Source organism: Taudactylus pleione, unplaced genomic scaffold (assembly GCF_031769625.1).
Source record: "Taudactylus pleione unplaced genomic scaffold, aTauple2 ptg000903l, whole genome shotgun sequence".
In the NCBI taxonomy this organism is placed as follows: Eukaryota; Metazoa; Chordata; class Amphibia; order Anura; family Myobatrachidae; genus Taudactylus; species Taudactylus pleione.
The window spans coordinates 1,560,318-1,585,802 of NW_028285304.1; the positions used below are offsets into that span (position 1 = coordinate 1,560,318).

At 48.0% G+C, this 25,485-nt stretch overlaps 1 protein-coding gene across 2 annotated transcripts in view; it reads right to left on the minus strand.

Annotated features, from left to right (window-relative positions):
• PRDM4 (PR/SET domain 4) overlaps positions 1-24,437 on the minus strand; it is a 31,546-nt gene extending 7,109 nt beyond the window's left edge. Inside the window, exons 1-10 of one of the 2 annotated variants that reach the window (XM_088459278.1) lie at positions 24,349-24,437; positions 15,965-16,098; positions 15,578-15,763; positions 13,811-14,575; positions 8,721-8,870; positions 7,082-7,200; positions 5,929-6,014; positions 5,479-5,606; positions 3,049-3,372; positions 1,830-1,998 (exon numbers count right to left, since the gene is read on the minus strand). In XM_088459278.1, the coding sequence (XP_088315404.1) occupies positions 1,830-1,998; positions 3,049-3,372; positions 5,479-5,606; positions 5,929-6,014; positions 7,082-7,200; positions 8,721-8,870; positions 13,811-14,575; positions 15,578-15,763; positions 15,965-16,097 (2,060 nt within the window). In that variant the 5' untranslated portion in view covers position 16,098; positions 24,349-24,437. Of the gene's footprint in view, positions 1-1,829; positions 1,999-3,048; positions 3,373-5,478; positions 5,607-5,928; positions 6,015-7,081; positions 7,201-8,720; positions 8,871-13,810; positions 14,576-15,577; positions 15,764-15,964; positions 16,099-24,332 lie in introns of both variants that reach the window. The other variant, XM_088459277.1, reaches the window with a different exon arrangement.
• Positions 24,438-25,485: the final 1,048 nt, after the last annotated feature.

Below are 25,485 nucleotides of genomic sequence, written 5' to 3' on the forward strand. Positions count from 1 at the left end.
CATTCAGACCTTTCTAAGGGTCTATGCATTTGATACCTTCGCCTCTCAGGATGCTTCCTTTGGGCACCGGATTCTCCTCTCCTCGCAGGAGCGTCCCCCCCCTTAAAAGGACTGCTTTGGGACATCACCAAGGTTTCCCTGTGGAGCCTATGGACCTTGAAGAAGAAAATGAGTTATGGTAAGAGCTTACCTTTGCTAACTCTTTCTTCGAAGTCCACAGGGCACCCGTCCTGACGCACCTGGCTTCATATGGGCTGTGTTACTGGTCACCGGTTTCCCGTCTCCTTCTCTGTGAGTGTGATTCTTGAGTGCTCCAGTCTTCCTTCTCTCTCTTTTTCCTCCTCCAGTCTTTGGCTACTTAACAACTGAAGTGCCTCGGGGGCTGGGTACAGGGAGGATGGACCAGTGCATCCTGGGAGCAAAGCTTTTAACTGCGTAGTGCCCGGGATCCAGATATACCCCCCAAGGTCTCCCTGTGGACCCTATGGACTTTGAAGAAAGAGTTAACAAAAGGTAAGTTCTTACCATAACTTTCATTTTTTCTTACTAATTTCTTTGTCACACAGCAAACAGGGGGAGATTCCAGCAAATGCAATGGCTGCGATGTTGAGCTACCGTAATGTGCGGTGATGTTTAGCTGCACGTTGTTCTGTCCTGAACCGCCCCCCCTAGGTCTTACAAAAGGCATAATGTATCGCCTACGGTGAAATTATAACGTTACATTCTATCCTATTATCAGATAATAGAGGTCATCTCAGGGTTAACTGACCTATATAAAAAGCACTATGGTCATTGTTGACGGGTTTGATACACGACTTCCGCAACCGTTAGGTCAACATTCCGCGGGGCTGTAGTTGCAGTGCTGCCCTCTTCTGGTGACAGCTATTAACTGCAATTGCACAGGAAATGCTTCAGCTATCTTCAACCTCGCTAACGGTCTGTCTTTGCTGTGTCCAGACTACAGGTATGCAGGCATCGATACCAGCCATGTATATTAGTTGATGCCTTATCGGTATTCTGTAGTAGGGATGACACACGCCTGTAGGGACGCTGGGAGTGGGTAATGGTGCGGCATGATTATGTTTTGCTAAGTACAGCACAAGCCGGAGCCCAGTGACGTGGTTGGAGTAATAACAAGTCAGTGGCGATTTGGCACAATAAACCGATGACAATACGTGTGGCTAGACCTAGCCAAGATGTACCTCTGCTACATGGGCCTGTAGCTATCCGAACAATTACAAAACTGACAGGTGAGGTTGGTGTCACACAAGCTGGTTTCTCAAATAACCAGAAAAATTCATCGATATTTACAAAAAAAAAAAGTTCTAATAAGTAACTGTTCTTCGGCAGCTATTGAATCGCGAGTGTCAGGTACAGGAAAAATGAAGACATATTTGAAGTACTTTTCCCTGCGAAGCTTGAGCTGTTGTACAGCTGGCCCAAAACTCCACCTGCAAGTTTCCAAATGTCACCTCTATCACCTCTCTGATGACGGCTGTAGACATGCATTGGTTATTGATTAGCAATTATTTTTATACTTTAAAAAGGCCATATTATATGCAATTAGTCCCATTAAATCTTTTAATAAAAGGTTTCAAATGCCATTAGAACTGCTCGTGTGACATCATCCAGGCAAAATTCATTCATTCAATATTACTTTTTTAAATTTTGGGGGGAAATACCAACTTTTCCCTGAAAGTAATAAATGCAAACACAGTAACGTTAGCTGGGAAGAGCTATGCGCAATAAGTCAGACATTAATCTATGTGCTCATCGCCACGGAAGCCCTCGGGACCAGCATTAGACCACACGTGTGACCGGTTACTCACCGCGTGTGAGTGAGTATGTGCTGCTTCAGATCCTGCCTCCTCATGAACATCTTCTCACAGAAGTCACATTTTAAATTCTTCTCGCCCGTGTGGACCACCATGTGGGAGGCCAAGTGCGCTTTCTGTGTGAAGGATTTATCGCAGAGTCCGCAGCGGTGATTCTTCTGCCCTGTGTTGGGGGGAGGTCACATAAGAAGCATTAAAAGGACAATTTGGCATTTGTAGCCTCTGAATGTATCAATCACTACCTGGGGTATCATACATCTGACCCCCACCCCACCCTCCCCCTTTCTTTGAAGATAGCAAAACTGACAGCAGAAATAATTTGCAGCAATGATTTGGAGACCTCAGACACTGAGCAGAAAAAGAAGTGGGAGGGGATAGTATTTAGTATGTACAGGTTTTGCATTCAAGAGGCTGGACAGGCAGCCAGTGTTCCAGGTAATCTCTTCTTACTGCAGCTGGTCTACAGAGGTCAGCATCTGTGGGTGACAGACAGCTCCTGCAGTGGGCAAGCTGCATGGTCCAGTGTGTTGGGGTGGGGGAGGGGTCTGGATGCAATGGCGTTGAAGATAGGACTTTCCCATTAAATATTACAATTAATCTATAATTGAATAGTGTCTCTAATAGACCCAATTCCACAAAAAAAATAAAATAGTCCAATGCTTCCTCGCCTTGGAGGCTAGCCCTCTCAAAAGACAGGAATAATCTGGTTTACTTCGTACTTTAAAACAAAGTCATTAGGCTCTTTTACGCTCAATCAAGGTGCCCACACACATAGCGATATTTTACACGATCTGGCCGATTCCGACGCAATGGAACGACAGATCGTGTAAAATATGCCAAATCGTGAGGAAATCGTGAGTCCCCACTCACGATCACGATGCGATACGCGTCCCCGCTGGTCGCACATCGCATCTTCAGATCTGCCGTGCAGTAGGGCAGATTTGACAATCTAGGAGGCGATGCACTGTGACAGTCTGGATGCAGGAGAGATCGTTTGAAGATTGGACACCAAATCGTGTGCAGATCGTGTGCTGAGCTGCCGTCGAGAGTTTCAAGGGAAATCGTACACAAATCGTACACATCGGCTGATCGTGGGCAGATCGGTATGTGTGTGGGCACCTTTAATCTGGAGGATTGTACAAGAGGCGGTTAGGAGTACTGGATCCAATCTATAAATAGCAGGTGCACTGAAAGCGCAGTAGGCGGGGCTTACCTGTGTGTATCCGGAGGTGCGTGCGCAGGTTGCTCGGGTCGCTGAATGCTTTGCTGCAGAACTCACACTTGTGGGGCTTCATGCCCATATGTCCCATGTAATGTACATTGAGTTTAGAGAAGGAGGAGAAGCAGCGAGCGCACACGGTACACTTCCACTTGCGTTCTTTGCTGGGGGTCAGGCCTGGGCCGGTGTCCTCGCTGCTCAGGGACTCGCTGGGGAGGTGGCTGTTCACGTGGCTGCTCAGGTGAGACTTGAACTCGATGTAGGACGAGCATTCCTTCCCACAGTGACACAGCAGCACCTCGGGCTGCTCAGGTAACCCTACGGACAACCAAACGACTCGGCGTTTATGAGAAGAAAAGTTGCCGGCTACATTATAATATAACCTCCGTGTCATCCTGTCCTATATGGAGAGGGATTATATATCAAAGCCCAGGAGATATTATATACCATCTCCCTTATCGGTACTCATTTAGATTTATACCAAAATGTACTCATCTTTCTTGCCTCCTCTAAGGAACAGACCTCAGGAGTGTTTTGCTTACATTTAACTCTAGTGCTAACGCGTTTCATGTGCGTTATCACTAGTGTCTTAGAGATCATGGTAGGATGATGCATGTCAATGTGGCAAATGCAAAAACTGGAACAATAAGAGTTCTGAAAAGAGTTCTATAAAACGCTACCCAAGAAAAACAGTGCGAGTAAACTCGTTCCCTGCTTCCACGCATTTTATCATCAGGTTAAAACAGACAAAGACCACATTTAAAAAAGCCATTAAGTACGGTCCCTAAGTGATCAGTGATCCTGCTGGCTCTAAGATGTGGCAGTCTGACTTGTGTCCACACCTGAAGCATATCAGAAAGATATACATGTGGACAGTGAGCTGTACATCATCAACAGATGCTTTACAGTCCTCCCCATCCCAGGTGTCTAAAGTCTGCTGTGTGGCATCATTTGTAATGGGAAGTGGCTGTAAGCAAACAGTATATTTGTGTCCTCTCTCTGAGACAACAGGGGCTAAGAAAGGCAGTTATACAGTCAGTCCCTGTATGCAAACACATCTTCAGAGCCGGTAACGTGATTCCAGTCATTAGATGTGGTTTAATTACAATTACTTGTTAAATCATCCAGCCAATGGCACTTTCATTACAGATTTGCAGCACGATTGCTGGCCATGATATCATGTTCCCTGTAATCACTGGTGTAGCTGATGGGATATGGGAGAGATCGCTATATACAGGCTGCAGTGACTGCTGGCCATGATAACATGTTCCCTGTAATCACTGGTGTAGCTGATGGGATATGGGAGAGATCGCTATATACAGGCTGCAGTGACTGCTGGCCATGATAACATGTTCCCTGTAATCACTGGTGTAGCTGATGGGATATGGGAGAGATCGCTATATACAGTACAGGCTGCAGTGACTGCTGGCCATGATAACATGTTCCCTGTAATCACTGGTGTAGCTGATGGGATATGGGAGATATCGCTATATACAGGCTGCAGTGACTGCTGGCCATGATAACATGTTCCCTGTAATCACTGGTGTAGCTGATGGGATATGGGAGAGATCGCTATATACAGGCTGCAGTGACTGCTGGCCATGATAACATGTTCCCTGTAATCACTGGTGTAGCTGATGGGATATGGGAGAGATCGCTATATACAGTACAGGCTGCAGTGACTGCTGGCCATGATAACATGTTCCCTGTAATCACTGGTGTAGCTGATGGGATATGGGAGAGATCGCTATATACAGGCTGCAGTGACTGCTGGACAACACATGTCTATCCAAGATCAATCAATCTGGCTGTGCAGGCCAGGCCGACCCATCCATGACAATGCCTCGTACTAGTGTCTGCATTTGTGTGTCAAACCGTCCTGCCCTGTCCACACATTGGTAATGGAGGGGAATGTGATAAAGAGAAACGTAAAAATGACGCTATATAAATAAATAATTTTCAACCCAGAGTGCCGGCATACCTGATGAAGTATGATCCCATCGTGGAGTTGATCAACCCACATCGCAACATCAGCGGCCACTTCCCAAATCTCATAGGACCGATCGGACTCTGATCAGTCTTGTTAGTAACGTAATTTGGCCTATAACCACGATCTGTCTCAGGGGGCTCTTAGCACTATAAAATAAAGCTGCAATACCCCAAGAAGAGCAATCCCCGACGTCACTGGATTTATTTAATAGTTAACATGCACTAACCCATAGCAACCAGATTATAACTTTATTTTCTCTTCGCAATAAAATCATCAGAGCGATTGCTGTAGGCTACAACGCATTTAGGCTCATTGCACCTGGTTACTGAAATATCCTGTATGTGCATCAGGTTTTGCACAGGCTTAACACCGGCACCGTGAAAGGTCCCCAGCACACGCGTGTACACACAAACACAGATATAGGAGGTTATTACCCATCTGCACAGCATAGTCCCGGCTGTAATAGAACAGCAGCTCCTCCTGTGCCGGGATGTCCTGTGTGGTGTAGAAATAGATCTTCCCATCGTGAGGGTAAGCCACCAAATTCTGCTCCTCCGGGTTCCTAAAACACGTACAAAGGGTCACTGGATGGGACGTGCATAAGGTTAGAGGCAAACCGCCAACACAGGGAGAGGGCTATAAAAACCGGTGACAAGGTGGTGTTGCCCATAGCAACCAATGTCTGATTTTACATTGTTATTGGTTGCCATCAGCAACAATTCATAATTGTCATGTAGGAGACGTTTATTTCCCATTAATACAACGGCAAGGGTCCCGGGATAGTGACTCCCCCCAAACGTGGACGACCCTCTTCAATACTTGGAAGTCAAAACCAAACAAAAAAGGTCTAATAAATCATTTTGCTCCCCGTAATATCTACCTACCTGGCCTTACGGACGAACATCATCCAGTTACATTCGTTCTCGTCTGTGGTTATAATGCAGAATTCCATCACGTTGTTGCTGTAAATCTGAGATAAATCACAAAAAAAAAAAAAAAAAAAAACTTATTTAAACCCTCTGTATCCAATACAGCAAACTACAACTTGTAACCAAGTCACTAAACTCTCACATCGTTATGGGAGCTTTGGTTAACTCTTAAGTTTGCTTTTATTGCAACAGTTTACATATAGACCTCTTCTTAATATGCATCATTGGTACGACATCTAAATAAGGAGGCGCAACGTCCACGTCATTAGAAGCAACAGGGACAGAGATCGGGGGTACCTCACATTTCCGGAGATCTAACCAGGGGTTACTGACGGGAATTACATTGTTGTTCTCCAATTTGAACGGAGAAATTAAGTAATGCATTTAAAGTAGAAAGATTGTCGGGGACATTTGGATGAGAGTTGGTCCAAGCTCGGCCATTTAGATCATATGGTTGAATATAAAAAAGGAAAAAAAAAAACAAAAAAAACAGGTTTTACTAATTTACTGGCCAAATGGTTTTGTGCAATAAAGGTATCTCCATAACTTAGAGCAGTGGTGTCAAACTCGGGCTCTTCAACTGCAGTGGAACTACACATCCCAGAATGCACTGCCAGAGTTTTGCTATTAGGGCATGCTAAAATTGTGGCAGGGCATGCTGGGATATACAGCAGCTGGAGGGCCAGAGTTTGACACCACTGACTTAGAGAGGCAGGAATGTGAGAGTGACGAGGGACTGTAACATTCTATGTGAGCGGTCTTCAGTGGTCTGCAGGTAACAAGGTGACCTGTAGGTGTCAGTATGTGAAGCCGTCACTTGTCTCCCAATGGGAGAGCTAACTGGCTGCTCTAGAGCAGAGAATATCATGTACTGTACAGAATAACATCTCACATTCTTCATTAAAGGACAATGAGAATTGACGTTCTTGTCCTATATTAATGCAGATTAAAAAACGGCATCATTCTTGTATCTATAAAGAGTGGGACAGCATAGTAGCACCAATAAGAGATTCAGGCTGCAATTATTTAGCAAAAAGAACCCCACAGCGCAGAGAAGGCCCCTCCCTAACAACAACGGGTACGCGCAGCGCTGATCAGCAGGACGCACCTTCCAGATGTGGTTGGCAGATTTATCTGTCCAGCCGGCAACTTCCAGGGTCTGACTCTCTTGTCCTATTAATGGTCCAAAGCAGGTTCTAACGGAGATATCCTCCTGTGCACACACACCTGAAATAATGACACCCGGGTGGGACTGTGGGTAACTTACCAAGCACATTCTATTACTACCCCTCATGGACTTAAAAGGATATTTTTAATTGGCTGTACATATACACTGACTGTACAGAGTAGACTCTTCCCATTCAGGTATGGTTACCTAAGCTCTCCGAGTGTATCTAGCCAACGAAAAATATAACCCGTGACCTGGAGCAGTAAGATCTATCAGTGATTGTACACGACTGCTCCCCGACCACCACCTGCCTCCCTCCTCGCTGCTCCCCGACCACCACCTGCCTCCCTCCTCCCCAACCACCACCTGCCTCCCTCCTCGCTGCTCCCCCCCACCACCACCTGCCTCCCTCCTCGCTGCTCCCCCCCACCACCACCTGCCTCCCTCCTCGCTGCTCCCCGACCACCACCTGCCTCCCTCCTCGCTGCTCCCCGACCACCACCTGCCTCCCTCCTCCCCAACCACCACCTGCCTCCCTCCTCGCTGCTCCCCGACCACCACCTGCCTCCCTCCTCGCTGCTCCCCGACCACCACCTGCCTCCCTCCTCGCTGCTCCCCGACCACCACCTGCCTCCCTCCTCGCTGCTCCCCGACCACCACCTGCCTCCCTCCTCGCTGCTCCCCGACCACCACCTGCCTCCCTCCTCGCTGCTCCCCGACCACCACCTGCCTCCCTCCTCGCTGCTCCCCGACCACCACCTGCCTCCCTCCTCGCTGCTCCCCGACCACCACCTGCCTCCCTCCTCGCTGCTCCCCGACCACCACCTGCCTCCATGCTCCCCGACCACCTGCCTCCCTGCTCCCCCCCCCCCACCACCTGCTCCCTCCTCCCCGACCACCACCTGCCTCCCTCCTCGCTGCCCCCTCGACCACCACCTGCCTCCCTCCTCCCCGACCACCACCTGCCTCCCTCCTCCCCGCTCCCCGACCACCACCTGCCTCCCTCCTCCCCGACCACCACCTGCCTCCATGCTCCCCGACCACCTGCCTCCCTGCTCCCCCCCCCACCACCTGCTCCCTCCTCCCCGACCACCACCTGCCTCCCTCCTCGCTGCCCCCTCGACCACCACCTGCCTCCCTCCTCCCCGACCACCACCTGCCTCCCTCCTCGCTGCCCCCTCGACCACCACCTGCCTCCCTCCTCCCCGACCACCACCTGCCTCCCTCCTCCCCGACCACCACCTGCCTCCCTCCTCCCCGACCACCACCTGCCTCCCTCCTCACTGCTCCCCGACCACCACCTGCCTCCCTCCTCCCCGACCACCACCTGCCTCCCTCCTCACTGCTCCCCGACCACCACCTGCCTCCCTGCTTGCTGGGCCCCGAAAAAGCACTTTTGTTTCTGCTCACATCCCTCCTAATTATTATTAGCCAAGCCACTAAAATGGACGTATTTTGCTATATAATCAACACCACACATTACAGACTGCTACTCTAACAATTAGCCAGAACTGGACATTTTTATATGTCACCAAGAAACGTCTGGAGAAGTAAAATCTGATGCCCTGGTACATCTTACCCACATCGGCTCCGGTCACAGACTGCCGCAGGACCAGCTGCTTGGGAAGGGACAGGCGGGCCCTGCTCTCGATGGGGCTGTCTGGGATGAAGGTAACGGGCCCGTGCTCGGGGCAGTCAGACGGATACGCCTGGTTACACAGCGTACACCCTGCAAGCAAGGAGGTGACAATATTACATAGACAGATACTGGAGACTCTTCACAGTCCACAAGGATTGATCCTTCTGTGCAGAGAAATAATTCCGACCAGTTTAATTAATAATTATTGTCCTATTTTAGATTGAGGTGTGCTACACTCACTTGTATATTATCAGCCTTAAAAGTTGCTCACGCAGGTGCTCGCTGAACATTGCCATATTTCTGTAAAAGCCCAAGCTACATCTCCCGTCCATATCTACAGTAGGAGCACTACACAGGCTCAGTGGTGAGAAGTAATAAATGCTAATGCAGAATGCCGTCCACTCTGACAGAAATCATCATGGCAGCTTATGGTCAGCAAAGGCCAGGACTGTAGAACTAATATAAACCAATAGAAAACTATAAAGAAATAAGGAAGTGCTGGCAAACAGTAAAATATATGTATTTATTTCCATTTAAAAATCACTTAAAGAATTACAGGTTGAGTCTCCCATATCCAAAATGCTTGGGACCAGGGGTATTTTGGATATTGGAATATTCCGTATTTTGTAATAATTGCGTATCATGAGATATCTTGAGAATGGGACCCAACTATACACACAGAATGCATTTATGTATTATATACACCTTATACACACAGCCTGCAGGTCATTTGATACAATATTTTTAATAATTTTGTGCATAAAAAAAAGTTTGTGTATATACATGAAATTCATTTAGGTTTCATATACAATTTATACACAGAGCCTGAAGCTTATTTTATACTGTATTTTAATAATGTTGTGCTTTAAACAAAGTTTGTGTACACTGAACCATCAGAAAGCAAAGGTTTCACTTTCTCAGTCATGCTAAAAATATTCCGTATTTCGGAATATTTGGATATGGGAGACTCAACCTGTACTACCAAGACATCAGCTGGCAAACTACACCAATCACAAAACAATAAAAATATAATTTATTGTAACAATGAAAATAAATTAAAATTAGGCCATTCGGGTGTTCAAATAGAGCCGTATGTTAAATTATGTCTTTACGTAAACTTACTGGACACCCCCTTATTACACACGTTTTTATACCATTTATAGCTTTTAAGATGTAAAACAAAGTATAGAAGCACTTTCATTGTTACAATAAATTATATTTTTATGGTTTTGTGATTGGTGGAGGTTGCCAGCTGATGTCTTGGTAGTAATTCATTAAGTGATTTTTAAAAGGAAATAAATACATATATTTTACTGTTTGCCAGCGCTTCCTTATGTCTTTATTGGTATATACATTTTTTATGTGGGGGTAGGGGGCCTCCATTATTATTGGAAGCAGCAGGCAAACAGGAGGTTACACTGAAAGTTTAATTGGCGCCAGGTAATTGTTTCTCTCGTTTTAGATCTTCAATATAAAAACTAAAAAAGGAGAGGGCTACATGCAGCCTCCAAACACCAGCCTAACGTCCCTGGTTTAAATAGACCTAAAACACCCATTAGTAATGTGCTATAGAAGGAGGAATTTGTTTATAACGGCATTCATTCTGCAGGACAGTCATCCAGGATGTACCAGCCCCACTACACGGTTTCACTAATTGTAGGCATCCACTTCCTCTCTTTCACGACTATGGGCGGTATTCAAATTAGTTTCGGACCCGCGATAAAGTTCCACCTGCCGGACTTTTCGCCTACATCGCATCTTTTGGCCGCGGAAACTGATCGTGCGCGTCCCCGCTATACGCAGTTCTTCCAAAAGACGCAAAGACGACGACATGAAGTCAGAACAAACGGAAAGTGGTGTCAGAATCGGGGAAATCAGCCTGAACCCCCCAAAAAGATGCAGAAACATTGGGGATCAATGTAGTAGTGCCAGATTAGCCCTAATTTAACTGTTTGGGGTACTTAGGTTGGTACAATTGCCTCTAATTAGCGTCTTTGCACTAGTGGTGAAGAATGGCATAAAGCAGTACTTTTTGGGTGAAAATAAGTAGTCCTGGCACATTTGGGGTACCTGAATATGGGGCAAGCAGATTTTAAAGTTGCTAAAGTGAAGTTTTCAAAAACGTAAAAAACTCTCCTGCAATCGATAAAACACCTCACCCCATACCTGCAGACCCCCTAAAAGTCTATTACACTAGTTTTTATGATTGTACCCCCCACTTTGTACTTTTTCGCCCCCAAAATAAATGTACTTTTTTGGGGGGGGGTTATTTTTACGTAGTTTATCCTTTGGGGGTCTGTCCTAAGGGTTCTGAGAGGTTTCCCCACCTTTACACCCCAAAATAATAAAAACGCACTTTTCTCCTGCTATTCAGAGACAAATCTTTTCCGCCTATTACAGTGCATTGACTTTCCGCGTACGCAAAAAGCATTTGAAATTGAATACGGAGATAAGTTTCCAACTGGCGAAAGGTCACAATCGGTTATACTTTTTTTGCGGATCTCTGTTTTTCGCGTCTAATTGAATACGGCCCTTTATCCTTTTCCAAACGGGTGTGGATTGATAGACACCAGAAGGTAGACAGTAAATAGGTTGACAGGGTCAAAATTTTGACAGTTAAATGGTCGACAAGGGCTTAGGTCGACAGAGTCAAAAGGTCAACACGTACATGGTCTACACAAAAAAGTTGGCAATTTTTTAAAAGTTATTTTAACCCTAACCCTCCCCCTGGTGCCTAACCCTAACCACCCCTTCCGCAGCCTAACCCTCCCCATCCCCAGCCTAACCCTCCCCATCCGCAGCCTAACCCTCCCCATCCGCAGCCTAACCCTCCCCATCCGCAGCCTAACCTTAACCACCCTTTCCGCAGCCTAACCCACCCCATCCGCAGCCTAACCCTCCCCATCCGCAGCCTAACCCTCCCCATCCGCAGCCTAACCCTCCCCATCCGCAGCCTAACCCTCCCCATCCGCAGCCTAACCCTCCCCATCCGCAGCCTAACCTTAACCACCCCTTCCGCAGCCTAACCCTCCCCATCCGCAGCCTAACCCTAACTGCCCCTTCTGCAGCCTAACCCTAACCGCCCCTTCCGCAGCCTAACCCTCCCCATCCGCAGCCTAACCCTCCCCATCCGCAGCCTAACCCTCTCCTACCCCATTCGCAGCCTAACCCTCCCCATCCGCACCCTAACCGCCCCTTCCGCAGCCTAACCCTAACTGCCCCTTCTGCAGCCTAACCCTCCCCATCCGCAGCCTAACCCTCCCCATCCGCAGCCTAACCCTCTCCTACCCCATTCGCAGCCTAACCCTCCCCATCCGCACCCTAACCGCCCCTTCCGCAGCCTAACCCTAACCCTCCCCATCCGCAGCCTAACCCTAACCCTTCCCATCCGCAGCCTAACCCTCAAGGTGCGTACACACAACGATTTTGTAAATGATTTGTCGTTAAGTCGTTCAAAAAATCGTCCAGTTCGAGAGTTATAACTGTGAACGAAAACTACCAATGCGCGCTCCCGTTTGTAATTGGTAGTTTTCGTTCATCGCCCCTTCTGACTGTCCTACATGACGATTTTCATTAAGGAAAGGAGTTCTTCATTGTTAAAATCGTTTAAAAAAATAGTTTATTACACTTCAAAAAATAGTTGGTTACAAAAATCGTTACGTGTGTATGCACCTTAACGTCCTCTTCCCGCAGCCTAACCCTAACCGTCCTCTTCCCGCAGCCTAACCCTAACCACCCTCATCACCAGCCTAACCCTAACTGCCCCCATCACCGGCCTAATCCTAACCGCCCCCATCACCAGCCTAACCCTAACTGCCCCCATCACCAGCCTAATCCTAACTGCCCCCATCACCAGCCTAACCCTAACCACCCCCATCACCAGCCTAACCCTAACTGCCCCCATCACCAGCCTAATCCTAACTGCCCCCATCACCAGCCTAACCCTAACCGCCCCCATCCGCAGCCAAATCCTTACCAAGTGCCTAACTCAAACCTTAAAGCTAAAAATCATGGAAAACCATGTGTCGAATGTATGAACCTGTCGACCATTTAACGGTTGACCTTTTGTCCCTGTCAACTCATTGCCTGCGGAGCATCTGGTGTCCACCTATTGACTCTCTATGTTCTGTCTATCTACCATCCAAATACCTTCCCCGGTGCCACCATAAATAATACCACGGTGCTTGTACTGCTAGAATTTTAAATGTAAAAAAAATAAATAAAAAAAGACACTGACAGACTCTGCAATGTGATCATCGTATACACGCCATTGGGCCTTATTCCGAGTTGCATACAGAAGCGCAGGCAGCAGCTGTTATTAACGGTGCCCCATCTGCCAATGTAACTACAAACTTCTTACCTTGCCGTATGTCCAAGTGTGCAAGGACTGAGATGCCCACTTTTATCGCCCATACACGCAGTAATACAGATTAGAGCGTCCCTAATATGCCACCATCGGAACTTCCACAAACCCTATGGCAGTTTCTCTCTCTGCCCACGGCCTCCTATGCCTGCAGCTGTGCACCTTGGAATGCACCCACTTACACTGACACACCCATAGCACACCCATGCCCACGGAACGGACCATTTTTGTGTGCAAAACAGCCACCGCACAGTCACCGTCCATCACTTTTCTGATACATTCTGTCCCGATCGCTACAGCGCAGTTCTGTGTACACTGTGTAACGCATGCGCCATAAGACTATTAAAACATTTTTGCACATGAACAGTTGCAAAAACAAATGCTCAACTACGGGATCATCTGCACTGCAGGCGGATTGCATGGGTCTCAGAATCAGGCATAGGGGGACATGTATCAAAGATTGGAGAGTGATAAAGTACCAACCAATCAGCTCCTAGCTGTCATAGTACAAACACAGCCTGTAACATAACAGTTAGAATCTGATTGGTTGGTACTTTCTCTCTCCCCAAGGCTTAGCACATAGACCGCTTTTTTCCCTGCTCGGTCAGCAACTCAGCCCAACAAACCCATCATTAAGGTCAGCATGTTACACGGGAAAGCCACTCACAGATTGTAAACAGAGTGGCCATATTTTCCTTATCGGAATTGGAGTCTATCTGCAGCGAGGATGGGACGAACGTCAGATTCCCGTCAACGACATGCCCGCCTGCCAGCGACACCTCCTGCGTTATAGAAGACACCGTGACAGGCTCCAAGCTGATCCCAGCCCCGTGCAGAGATACTGAGGTGAGCGACGAGAGCTGGTGGGAGGTAGAGAGCGCCACGCTAACGGAGTTACTGCTCAAAGCCACCGTGTGGATGGCGTCGCTGAGAGAGCTTTCCGAGATGCCGGACCGAGCGTCCATGTGATGTTCCGTCTCCATGACGACGGGAAGCTCCAGTGATCCGCTGTGCAGGGGGAGGCCCACGGCGTCGGGAGGTAGGTTGGCGTCCACCGTCAGAGACTCGTGGGACCGTGACACACTGGAGATCTGGGCGTGCTCCCCGGTCACCCCTTCTATGGTCAGCTCCTCCGTGATGCGGTCAGTTGTTATAGGACTGTTCACCCGGGAAACATTATCCATGCTGATCCCTGCGTCCAGCACCACCTCATGGCCATCGCTGGGATGTAAACGCTGGCCAGCATGTCCTCCAACTGACCCAGAGTCCAGGGACACTATTCCAGTCTCCAGTCCCACTGAGCCCCCCGACTGGTAATGGTCCAGAGGAGAAGTATTGCTGGGAACAGGAAGACCACCATTACCGTCTACATTCAATGAACTGGGGTGTATGTACTGAGGGGGCGGCCGGTCTGCTAGATAGGATAAGATTCCTGGAACAAAGTGAGAAATAGAATATATTCAGTCACTGCAGAGTACCAAAGACTACGCTGAAGCCTATTAAACTGTCGCGAAATTAGACATTGGGGTAGATTTACTAAAAGCTTTTAAAAATTAAAATTGGGGCTGTTGCCCATAATAACCAATCAGGTTCTGCCTATCATTTTTCAAGGATGCAACAGAGATTTGATAGCAAGAATCTGATTGGTTGCTATGGGTAACAGCACCACTTAGCAAGTCTATACTATTCTGCGGGTTGAACCACTTTGCAGGATATCAATTCCCACGTACAAGGCCCATAGTAGGACACAATGGGGGCGATTCAATTAAAATACGATGTTGAATAGCGCTGGGAATGAGTTCCTGGAGCTATTTAATTGCCCCCATTGCGCACTGCACTTAAGGCGGGAGAAGCAGGTTAGGGCGCCTTAAGCCGGGTGTTTAGTCGCGATAACCTGCATTCTGCAACTTAAGTGCCGGCCGCAATGCTGTTAGCGCACGCGCTAAGCCCATAAACAGCACTGCGGCACCATATTAGTCGGATTTCTGCAAGCACCTCAGGAGTCTGCGCGCAGAAATCCTCTAGTCGGGGGTTAACAGCGCAGTCAATTGCATAGCTCATTCCCGGCGCTATTCAACATCGCACTGAACTGAATCGCCACAGGTAGAAAGTAGCCATTAAGAGCAAAAAGGAACAAAAAAAAGGAATAGAAGAAATGGATAGTAGCAAATAACATCAAGATGCTAAAAAAGCAAATATTACAAACCACTTGCCAGCCACAAGGTACATTCTTTGTTGAGCACAGGACACAGTGTAAGCTGCTGGACATTATAATGTAGAGCACGTCAGGCGAGGGACTAAAAGCCAAGATACAGCTACTACTAACCTGCCCGGGAGCCAACCATTCAGTATCTAACTAACTTGCTGCAAGTTGTAACTCAAGTCAGAACCTGAACGTAAATAATGACAGAGGCCCTTAATAAGCGGACAGTACCAGGCAGTATGTGCCGGAAGTAGCTACTTTCCAGGTGCGGGTACGGCGGCGGCGGCAGCGTGTAATTCCTCTCCGGCAGGCCGCACATTACACCCCGATCCCCAAGTCCCATTGGAAGCATGACGGAGAGGGCAGAAGGAAGCGAACTCAGAGATGGCCCGAGGTTAGGAATAGCCACAGGTAGACCTATGTACACACAGGGGAAAGAGACAAAATAAAATAGTACATCAGATTGAATGACAAAGCTTTATGCCGAATTCCCTTCTATAATGGTGATTATTCCGGCTTATCCAGTTCCCCTTCATCAGCGCAGGCAAGTTTGAACAGGGCAGACTTGTGTATATCTTACTTTCCAAAATCTACATATACTCACTAGGCAATGCTTACCTGGCGCGGTGAGGGAATTGTGGGGAGGAGAGGCCGTGAGACCAAGGTGACTCGCCGAGACCGGCAGAGCGTTGGCAACGGAGGAAGCAGTCAGCTGGTCCATACCCACAACGCTAAGATTCAACTCATTCATCCTGCAACACGGAAATAAACACAATATTACTGTACCCAACTGCCAGCTCGCACACACAACTAGACAGGAAGGGGGCTCTAATTACCAATGGCATCTCAGCTATTCATATTTGAATTACTGTGAATATTTCCTCCATGTTTTTAAATAGTTACACATCTTACTTTCATGTGATTTTATTGACTACTCTTGTTACAGAGAGATATACAGTGTCCAGCAGTTTAGTATAGCATCTCAGAAAACAGTTTGTCATACAGATCAATGGTCCTATATTTAAGCAGTCAATCCCACCTGGGATTTTATTTTTCCTTTAATGAGCAAACTAAATACCCCTTTTACACCGGAGCTAAAACCCGAGTTATTGCAGGGGTAACCCAGGCAGCTCCTTGGTGTAAAAGGGGAGAGGGTTGGTGACCCGGCAATCCAACCCAGATAACTTGCAGGGTTGAACACGGGAGTAACTCGTGAAACCCTGCAGTGTGAACGGCGCGCTCCAGGTCACGATGACCTGGAGCGTGCCGCATGCCAGCCGATTGGTCCGGCTTCGGTGGTGCTTGGAGATGACGTCATCTCCAAGCGTCCACTTCAACGCCGAAAAAGCCGGGTCTATGCAGACCTGGCTCTGGTGTGAACGGCGCCGACTCGGGAATATCCTGGGTCGGCACCGGCTTAATTCCAGGTCTGATCCAGATTTTAACCCTGTTCCAACTCCAGGTCAAACCCAAAATTTAGGTGTAAAAGGGGTATTAGTGTGTTTAGAATGCATCCAAAAGTCATTCCATAGCTATCCATTTTCATTATCTCCTTTTCAAAATCTCTCGGGGGGGAGGGCTACAATATAGGCTACCAGTGACACAAAGACAGTCTTCCTGCCCCCAGTATGTCTTTCAATGGCAGACTGGGATGGGAAGCAGATAAAGCTTAGAGGGGCGTTCCAAAGCCTTTCTGCACAATACATCATAATGTGGCTGCAGTTTCTATGCTTGTAACATGACATAGCGCAGAATTAAAAATGAAGAGCAGCCTGAAAAAAAAAAAAAAAGTAAATTACCAGTATTCTCTTTATAGCCTATCACAGTGATTTATATAGGAGAAACATATAAAAACAAAAATGTTCATGGAACTGCTGCTTTGTATAGCGTTGTAGCTGCTGGAGTAAATAAAATACACCCGTATTACCGAAAATATATATGCCTTACATACCGTGGCACATGTGCTTTGGTTGTACTATGGTTGCATATCCCTGTATACATCAGCATTATAATCATAAAGACCTCTGATCTCTCCAGTAAACACGAGGTCAGTACATGATGGAACATTTTCTCCAGCACTGACTGCACCATACATGTCGCTTCTCTTATTCTCTGTGTGCCCTGTGCTCAGTATGCACCATACATGTCGCTTCTCTTATTCTCTGTGTGCCCTGTGCTCAGTATGCACCATACACGTCGCTTCTCTTATTCTCTGTGCTCAGTATGTACTGACTGCACCATACACGTCACTTCTCTTATTCTCTGTGTGCCCTGTGCTCAGTATGCACTGACTGCACCATACACGTCACTTCTCTTATTCTATGTGTGCCCTGTGCTCAGTATGCACCATACACGTCACTTCTCTTATTCTCTGTGTGCCCTGTGCTCAGTATGGACCATACACGTCACTTCTCTTATTCTATGTGTGCCCTGTGCTCAGTATGCACCATACACGTCGCTTCTCTTATTCTCTGTGTGCCCTGTGCTCAGTATGCACCATACACGTCGCTTCTCTTATTCTCTGTGTGCCCTGTGCTCAGTATGCACCATACACGTCGCTTCTCTTATTCTCTGTGTGCCCTGTGCTCAGTATGCACTGACTGCACCATACATGTCGCTTCTCTTATTCTCTGTGTGCCCTGTGCTCAGTATGCACTGACTGCACCATACAAGTCGCTTCTCTTATTCTCTGTGTGCCCTGTGCTCAGTATGCACCATACACGTCGCTTCTCTTATTCTCTGTGTGCCCTGTGCTCAGTATGCACTGACTGCACCATACACGTCGCTTATCTTATTCTCTGTGTGCCCTGTGCTCAGTATGCACCATACACGTCGCTTCTCTTATTCTCTGTGTGCCCTGTGCTCAGTATGCACTGACTGCACCATACACGTCGCTTATCTTATTCTCTGTGTGCCCTGTGCTCAGTATGCACCATACACGTCGCTTATCTTATTCTCTGTGTGCCCTGTGCTCAGTATGCACTGACTGCACCATACATGTCACTTCTCTTATTCTCTGTGTGTGCCCTGTGCTCAGTATGCACCATACATGTCACTTCTCTTATTCTCTGTGTGCCCTGTGCTCAGTATGTACTGACTGCACCATACACGTCGCTTCTCTTATTCTCTGTGTGCCCTGTGCTCAGTATGTACTGACTGCACCATACATATCACTTCTCTTATTCTCTGTGTGCCCTGTGCTCAGTATGTACTGACTGCACCATACACGTCACTTCTCTTATTCTCTGTGTGCCCTGTGCTCAGTATGCACTGACTGCACCATACACGTCACTTCTCTTATTCTGTGTGCCCTGTGCTCAGTATGTACTGACTGCACCATACACGTCACTTCTCTTATTCTCTGTGTGCCCTGTGCTCAGTATGCACTGATAGCACCATACACGTCACTTCTCTTATTCTCTGTGTGCCCTGTGCTCAGTATGCACCATACACGTCACTTCTCTTATTCTCTGTGTGCCCTGTGCTCAATATGCACTGACTGCACCATACACGTCACTTCTCTTATTCTCTGTGTGCCCTGTGCTCAATATGCACCATACATGTCGCTTCTCTTATTCTCTGTGTGCCCTGTGCTCAGTATGCACTGACTGCACCATACATGTCACTTCTCTTATTCTCTGTGTGTGCCCTGTGCTCAGTATGCACTGACTGCACCATACATGTCACTTCTCTTATTCTCTGTGTGCCCTGTGCTCAGTATGTACTGACTGCACCATACATGTCGCTTCTCTTATTCTGTGTGCACTGTGCTCAGTATGTACTGACTGCACCATACACGTCGCTTCTCTTATTCTCTGTGTGCCCTGTGCTCAGTATGCACCATACACGTCACTTCTCTTATGCTCTGTGTGCCCTGTGCTCAGTATGCACTGATGCACCATACATGTCGCTTCTCTTATTCTCTGTGTGTGCCCTGTGCTCAGTGTGCACCATACATGTCGCATCTCTTATTCTCTGTGTGCCCTGTGCTCAGTATGTACTGACTGCACCATACACGTCGCTTCTCTTATTCTCTGTGTGCCCTGTGCTCAATATGCACCATACACGTCACTTCACTTATTCTCTGTGTGCCCTGTGCTCAGTATGCACCATACATGTCGCTTCTCTTATTCTCTGTGTGCCCTGTGCTCAGTATGTACTGACTGCACCATACACGTCACTTCTCTTATTCTGTGTGCCCTGTGCTCAGTATGTACTGACTGCACCATACATGTCGCTTCTCTTATTCTGTGTGCACTGTGCTCAGTATGTACTGACTGCACCATACACGTCGCTTCTCTTATTCTCTGTGTGCCCTGTGCTCAGTATGCACCATACACGTCACTTCTCTTATGCTCTGTGTGCCCTGTGCTCAGTATGCACTGACTGCACCATACATGTCGCTTCTCTTATTCTCTGTGTGTGCCCTGTGCTCAGTATGCACCATACATGTCGCATCTCTTATTCTCTGTGTGCCCTGTGCTCAGTATGTACTGACTGCACCATACACGTCGCTTCTCTTATTCTCTGTGTGCCCTGTGCTCAATATGCACCATACACGTCACTTCACTTATTCTCTGTGTGCCCTGTGCTCAGTATGCACCATACATGTCGCTTCTCTTATTCTCTGTGTGCCCTGTGCTCAGTATGTACTGACTGCACCATACACGTCACTTCTCTTATTCTGTGTGCCCTGTGCTCAGTATGCACCATACACGTCACTTCTCTTATTCTCTGTGTGCCCTGTGCTCAGTATTCACTGACTGCACCATACACGTCACTTCTCTTATTCTCTGTGTGCCCTGTGCTCAGTATTCACTGACTGCACCATACATGTCGCTTATCTTATTCTCTGTGTGCCCTGTGCTCAGTATGTACTGACTGCACCATACATGTCACTTCTCTTATTCTCTGTGTGCCCTGTGCTCAGTATGCACTGACTGCACCATACACGTCACTTCTCTTATTCTCTGTGTGCCCTGTGCTCAATATGCACCATACATGTCGCTTCTCTTATTCTCTGTGTGCCCTGTGCTCAGTATGCACTGACTGCACCATACACGTCGCTTCTCTTATTCTCTGTGTGCCCTGTGCTCAGTATGCACTGACTGCACCATACACGTCACTTCTCTTATGCTCTGTGTGCCCTGTGCTCAGTATGTACTGACTGCACCATACATGTCGCATCTCTTATTCTCTGTGTGCCCTGTGCTCAGTATGTACTGACTGCACCATACACGTCACTTCTCTTATTCTCTGTGTGCCCTGTGCTCAGTATGCACCATACATGTCGCTTCTCTTATTCTCTGTGTGCCCTGTGCTCAATATGCACCATACACGTCACTTCACTTATTCTCTGTGTGCCCCGTGCTCAGTATGTACCATACATGTCGCTTCTCTTATTCTCTGTGTGCCCTGTGCTCAGTATGCACTGACTGCACCATACACGTCGCTTCTCTTATTCTCTGTGTGCCCTGTGCTCAGTATGTACTGACTGCACCATACACGTCGCTTCTCTTATTCTCTGTGTGCCCTGTGCTCAGTATGTACTGACTGCACCATACACGTCACTTCTCTTATTCTCTGTGTGCCCTGTGCTCAGTATGCACCATACACGTCACTTCTCTTATTCTGTGTGCCCTGTGTTCAGTATGCACCATACACGTCACTTCTCTTATTCTCCGTGTGCCCTGTGCTCAGTATGCACCATACACGTCACTTCTCTTATTCTGTGTGCCCTGTGCTCAGTATGCACCATACACGTCACTTCTCTTATTCTGTGTGCCCTGTGCTCAGTATGCACCATACACGTCACTTCTCTTATTCTGTGTGCCCTGTGCTCAGTATGCACCATACACGTCACTTATCTTATTCTGTGTGCCCTGTGCTCAGTATGTACAGACTGCACCATACATATCACTTCTCTTATTCTCTGTGTGCCCTGTGCTCAGTATGCACCATACATGTCACTTCTCTAATTCTCTGTGTGCCCTGTGCTCAGTATGCACTGACTGCACCATACATGTCACTTCTCTTATTCTCTGTGTGCCCTGTGCTCAGTATGCACTGACTGCACCATACACGTCACTTCTCTTATTCTCTGTGTGCCCTGTGCTCAGTATGCATTGACTGCACCATACACGGTACTTCTCTTATTCTCTGTGTGCCCTGTGCTCAGTATGCACTGACTGCACCATACACGTCGCTTCTCTTATTCTCTGTGTGCCCTGTGCTCAGTATGCACCATACATGTCGCTTCTCTTATTCTCTGTGTGCCCTGTGCTCAGTATGCACTGACTGCACCATACACGTCACTTCTCTTATTCTCTGTGTGCCCTGTGCGCAGTATGTACTGACTGCACCATACACGTCACTTCTCTTATTCTGTGTGCCCTGTGCTCAGTATGCACCATACACGTCACTTCACTTATTCTGTGTGCCCTGTGCTCAGTATGCACCATACACGTCACTTCTCTTATTCTGTGTGCCCTGTGCTCAGTATGCACCATACACGTCACTTCACTTATTCTCTGTGTGCCCTGTGCTCAGTATGCACTGACTGCACCATACTCGTCGCTTCTCTTATTCTCTGTGTGCCCTGTGCTCAGTATGCACTGACTGCACCATACACGTCACTTCTCTTATTCTCTGTGTGCCCTGTGCTCAGTATGCACTGACTGCACCATACATGTCACTTCTCTTATTCTCTGTGTGCCCTGTGCTCAGTATGCACTGACTGCACCATACACGTCACTTCTCTTATTCTCTGTGTGCCCTGTGCTCAGTATGCACTGACTGCACCATACACGTCACTTCTCTTATTCTCTGTGTGCCCTGTGCTCAGTATGCACTGACTGCACCATACATGTCACTTCTCTTATTCTCTGTGTGCCCTGTGCTCAGTATGCACTGACTGCACCATACACGTCACTTCTCTTATTCTCTGTGTGCCCTGTGCGCAGTATGCACTGACTGCACCATACATGTCACTTCTCTTATTCTCTGTGTGCCCTGTGCTCAGTATGCACTGACTGCACCATACACGTCACTTCTCTTATTCTCTGTGTGCCCTGTGCTCAGTATGCACTGACTGCACCATACATGCCGCTTCTCTTATTCTCTGTGTGCCCTGTGCTCAGTATGCACCATACATGTCGCTTCTCTTATTCTCTGTGTGCCGTGCTCAGTATGCACCATACATGCCGCTTCTCTTATTCTCTGTGTGCCCTGTGCTCAGTATGCACTGACTGCACCATACATGCCGCTTCTCTTATTCTCTGTGTGCCCTGTGCTCAGTATGTACTGACTGCACCATACATGTCGCTTCTCTTATTCTCTGTGTGCCCTGTGCTCAGTATGCACTGACTGCACCATACATGTCGCTTCTCTTATTCTCTGTGTGCCCTGTGCTCAGTATGCACTGACTGCACCATACACGTCACTTCTCTTATTCTCTGTGTGCCCTGTGCTCAGTATGCACCATACACGTCGCTTCTCTTATTCTCTGTGTGCCCTGTGCTCAGTATGCACTGACTGCCCCATACACGTCGCTTCTCTTATTCTCTGTGTGCCCTGTGCTCAGTATGTACTGACTGCACCATACACGTCGCTTCTCTTATTCTGTGTGCCCTGTGCTCAGTATGCACTGACTGCACCATACACGTCACTTCTCTTATTCTCTGTGTGCCCTGTGCTCAGTATGCACCATACACGTCGCTTCTCTTATTCTCTGTGTACCCTGTGCTCAGTATGCACTGACTGCACCATACACGCCGCTTCTCTTATTCGCTGTGTGCCCTGTGCTCAGTATGCACTGACTGCACCATACACGTCGCTTCTCTTATTCTCTGTGCCCTGTGCTCAGTATGCACCATACACGTCACTTCTCTTATTTTCTGTGTGCCCTGTGCTCAGTATGCACCATACACGTCGCTTCTCTTATTCTGTGTGCCCTGTGCTCAGTATGCACTGACTGCACGATACACGTCGCTTCTCTTATTCTCTGTGTGCCCTGTGCTCAGTATGTACTGACTGCACCATACACGTCACTTCTCTTATTCTCTGTGTGCCCTGTGCTCAATATGCACTGACTGCACCATACACGTCACTTCTCTTATTCTCTGTGTGCCCTGTGCTCAGTATGCACCATACATGTCACTTCTCTTATTCTCTGTGTGCCCTGTGCTCAGTATGTACTGACTGCACCATACACGTCGCTACTCTTATTCTCTGTGTGCCCTGTGCTCAGTATGCACTGACTGCACCATACACGTCACTTCTTTTATTCTCTGTGTGCCCTGTGCTCAGTATGCACTGACTGCACCATACACGTCACTTCTCTTATTCTCTGTGTGCCCTGTGCTCAGTATGCACTGACTACACCATACACGTCACTTCTCTTATTCTCTGTGTGCCCTGTGCTCAGTATGCACTGAGAAAGCTGGTAAAATAGAGATCAGCGGCAGACTGAATAATACAGCGCCCACATCTCCCAAAGCATCTCGCTGTGCTCACCCCCACTCAGAGAGGAAACAAAAGGACCAACGCCAGGATACCCTTACCCCAAATTCATAATAGCTGCACCCAAACAGCAATACCAAGCTTCTAATATATGAATGACACAGAGGAGATCATACAAATCAGAGGTCACATGATCACGCTTAAACAAATATAATTACAATTTACAAGATCTGGAACTGAGAGACGGGCTTTAACCAGATGACGTCAGTTTGAAAACGTAATCATCACCAATGTATGAGACGCACTCCATGGCTGACCGGAGGTGACCATTTGGGGGGTATACTATTCGTGTCCCTTGTTATATTATAGGTGGCTACTTTACTAGAATCTTGGGACTCGCATCTTTATATATTTTAAAAAGTAATGACATAAAGACCTAAGTAGCAATTCTGGGCTGGGGAGGATGCAGGTTTAGGTCCGGTAACGTAGGCAATGCACTCACCTTTGGGGGCATTTATTTACGTACATAAGCTGAAAGGTACCTGCGTCAGTTTGTCGTTGCTGCCGGTTACATTCTTAGATAGATCTTGCTCCTGGGTGGACAGGCAGACGCCGCGGACGACGAGCCTCCATTTTATTTGTTGTGGAAGAAATTGGCGACAGCGCAGCTGCTGCAAGATAAACATCACTCACATACAGAACATGGACGTATCACCTGTCAGACATACACGTCTTGTACAGGCGGGCGCAATACATAAGGCAGTATATATAATGTGTAGGGACCAGAGGAGCTGATCATCCACTGACAGCAATAGAAGGGACCCCCAGTGTCAAGAGTACTCACATTGCCAGTCCTGGGTATAGCTCTATCCCTCACACACAGAACATGGATACATCCCCTGTCAGACAAACACGTATTGTACTGATGGGGAGGATGGAATAAAGACAGTATATATAATGTGTAGGGACCAGAGGTGCTGATCATCCACTGACAGCAATAGAAGGGACCCCCAGTGTCAGAGTACTCACATTGCCAGTCCTGGGTATAGCTGTAACCCTCACATTCAAAGCATGGACACACAACAGTCCTCTATACAGCCACTTACCTACCTGTCACTGGTCTGCCACAGGCCACTTTCTCCCCGCCTCTGGCCGGCTAGGCATGCTGGGACTTGTAGTTCTAGAAGAGCCGTGGCGCCGCACCCACCGCCCATGTACCCGGAGTGAGGCGGACACACGGGAGGAGGAGGAGAGCCATGGCTGCAGGAACGGACTCTCTCACTCACACCCCTCTCCCGCAGGGCCGGCGCTCTCTCCAGTCTTCTCTCTCTCTCCGCCTCCACTCCCAAGATGGCGCACACGGAAGCGACGTCACGCCGGGGGAACGGGACCAATCGCGTCTCGGCCAGCAGGTCAGGGTCACTGGCATCCCTGGCGTTACCATGGTGACTGGAGGCTGCTGCTCTCACTTATTATCGGTCCTCGGGTGACGGGTCCCGCCCTTATTCTGTAGCTCCTCCCATCCCCTTACCCGTCGGGGGGGCCGATGGTGCACCTGTAGCCTTTTTCTTATGCGCATACGGGGTACCTCCACCTATCCCTCTCCCTGAGTCTCATACCCCATGTGTACCTCCTTCTCCCCAGGTGTACCTCATCCCCCCCTCCCCTGTGTCTCTGTC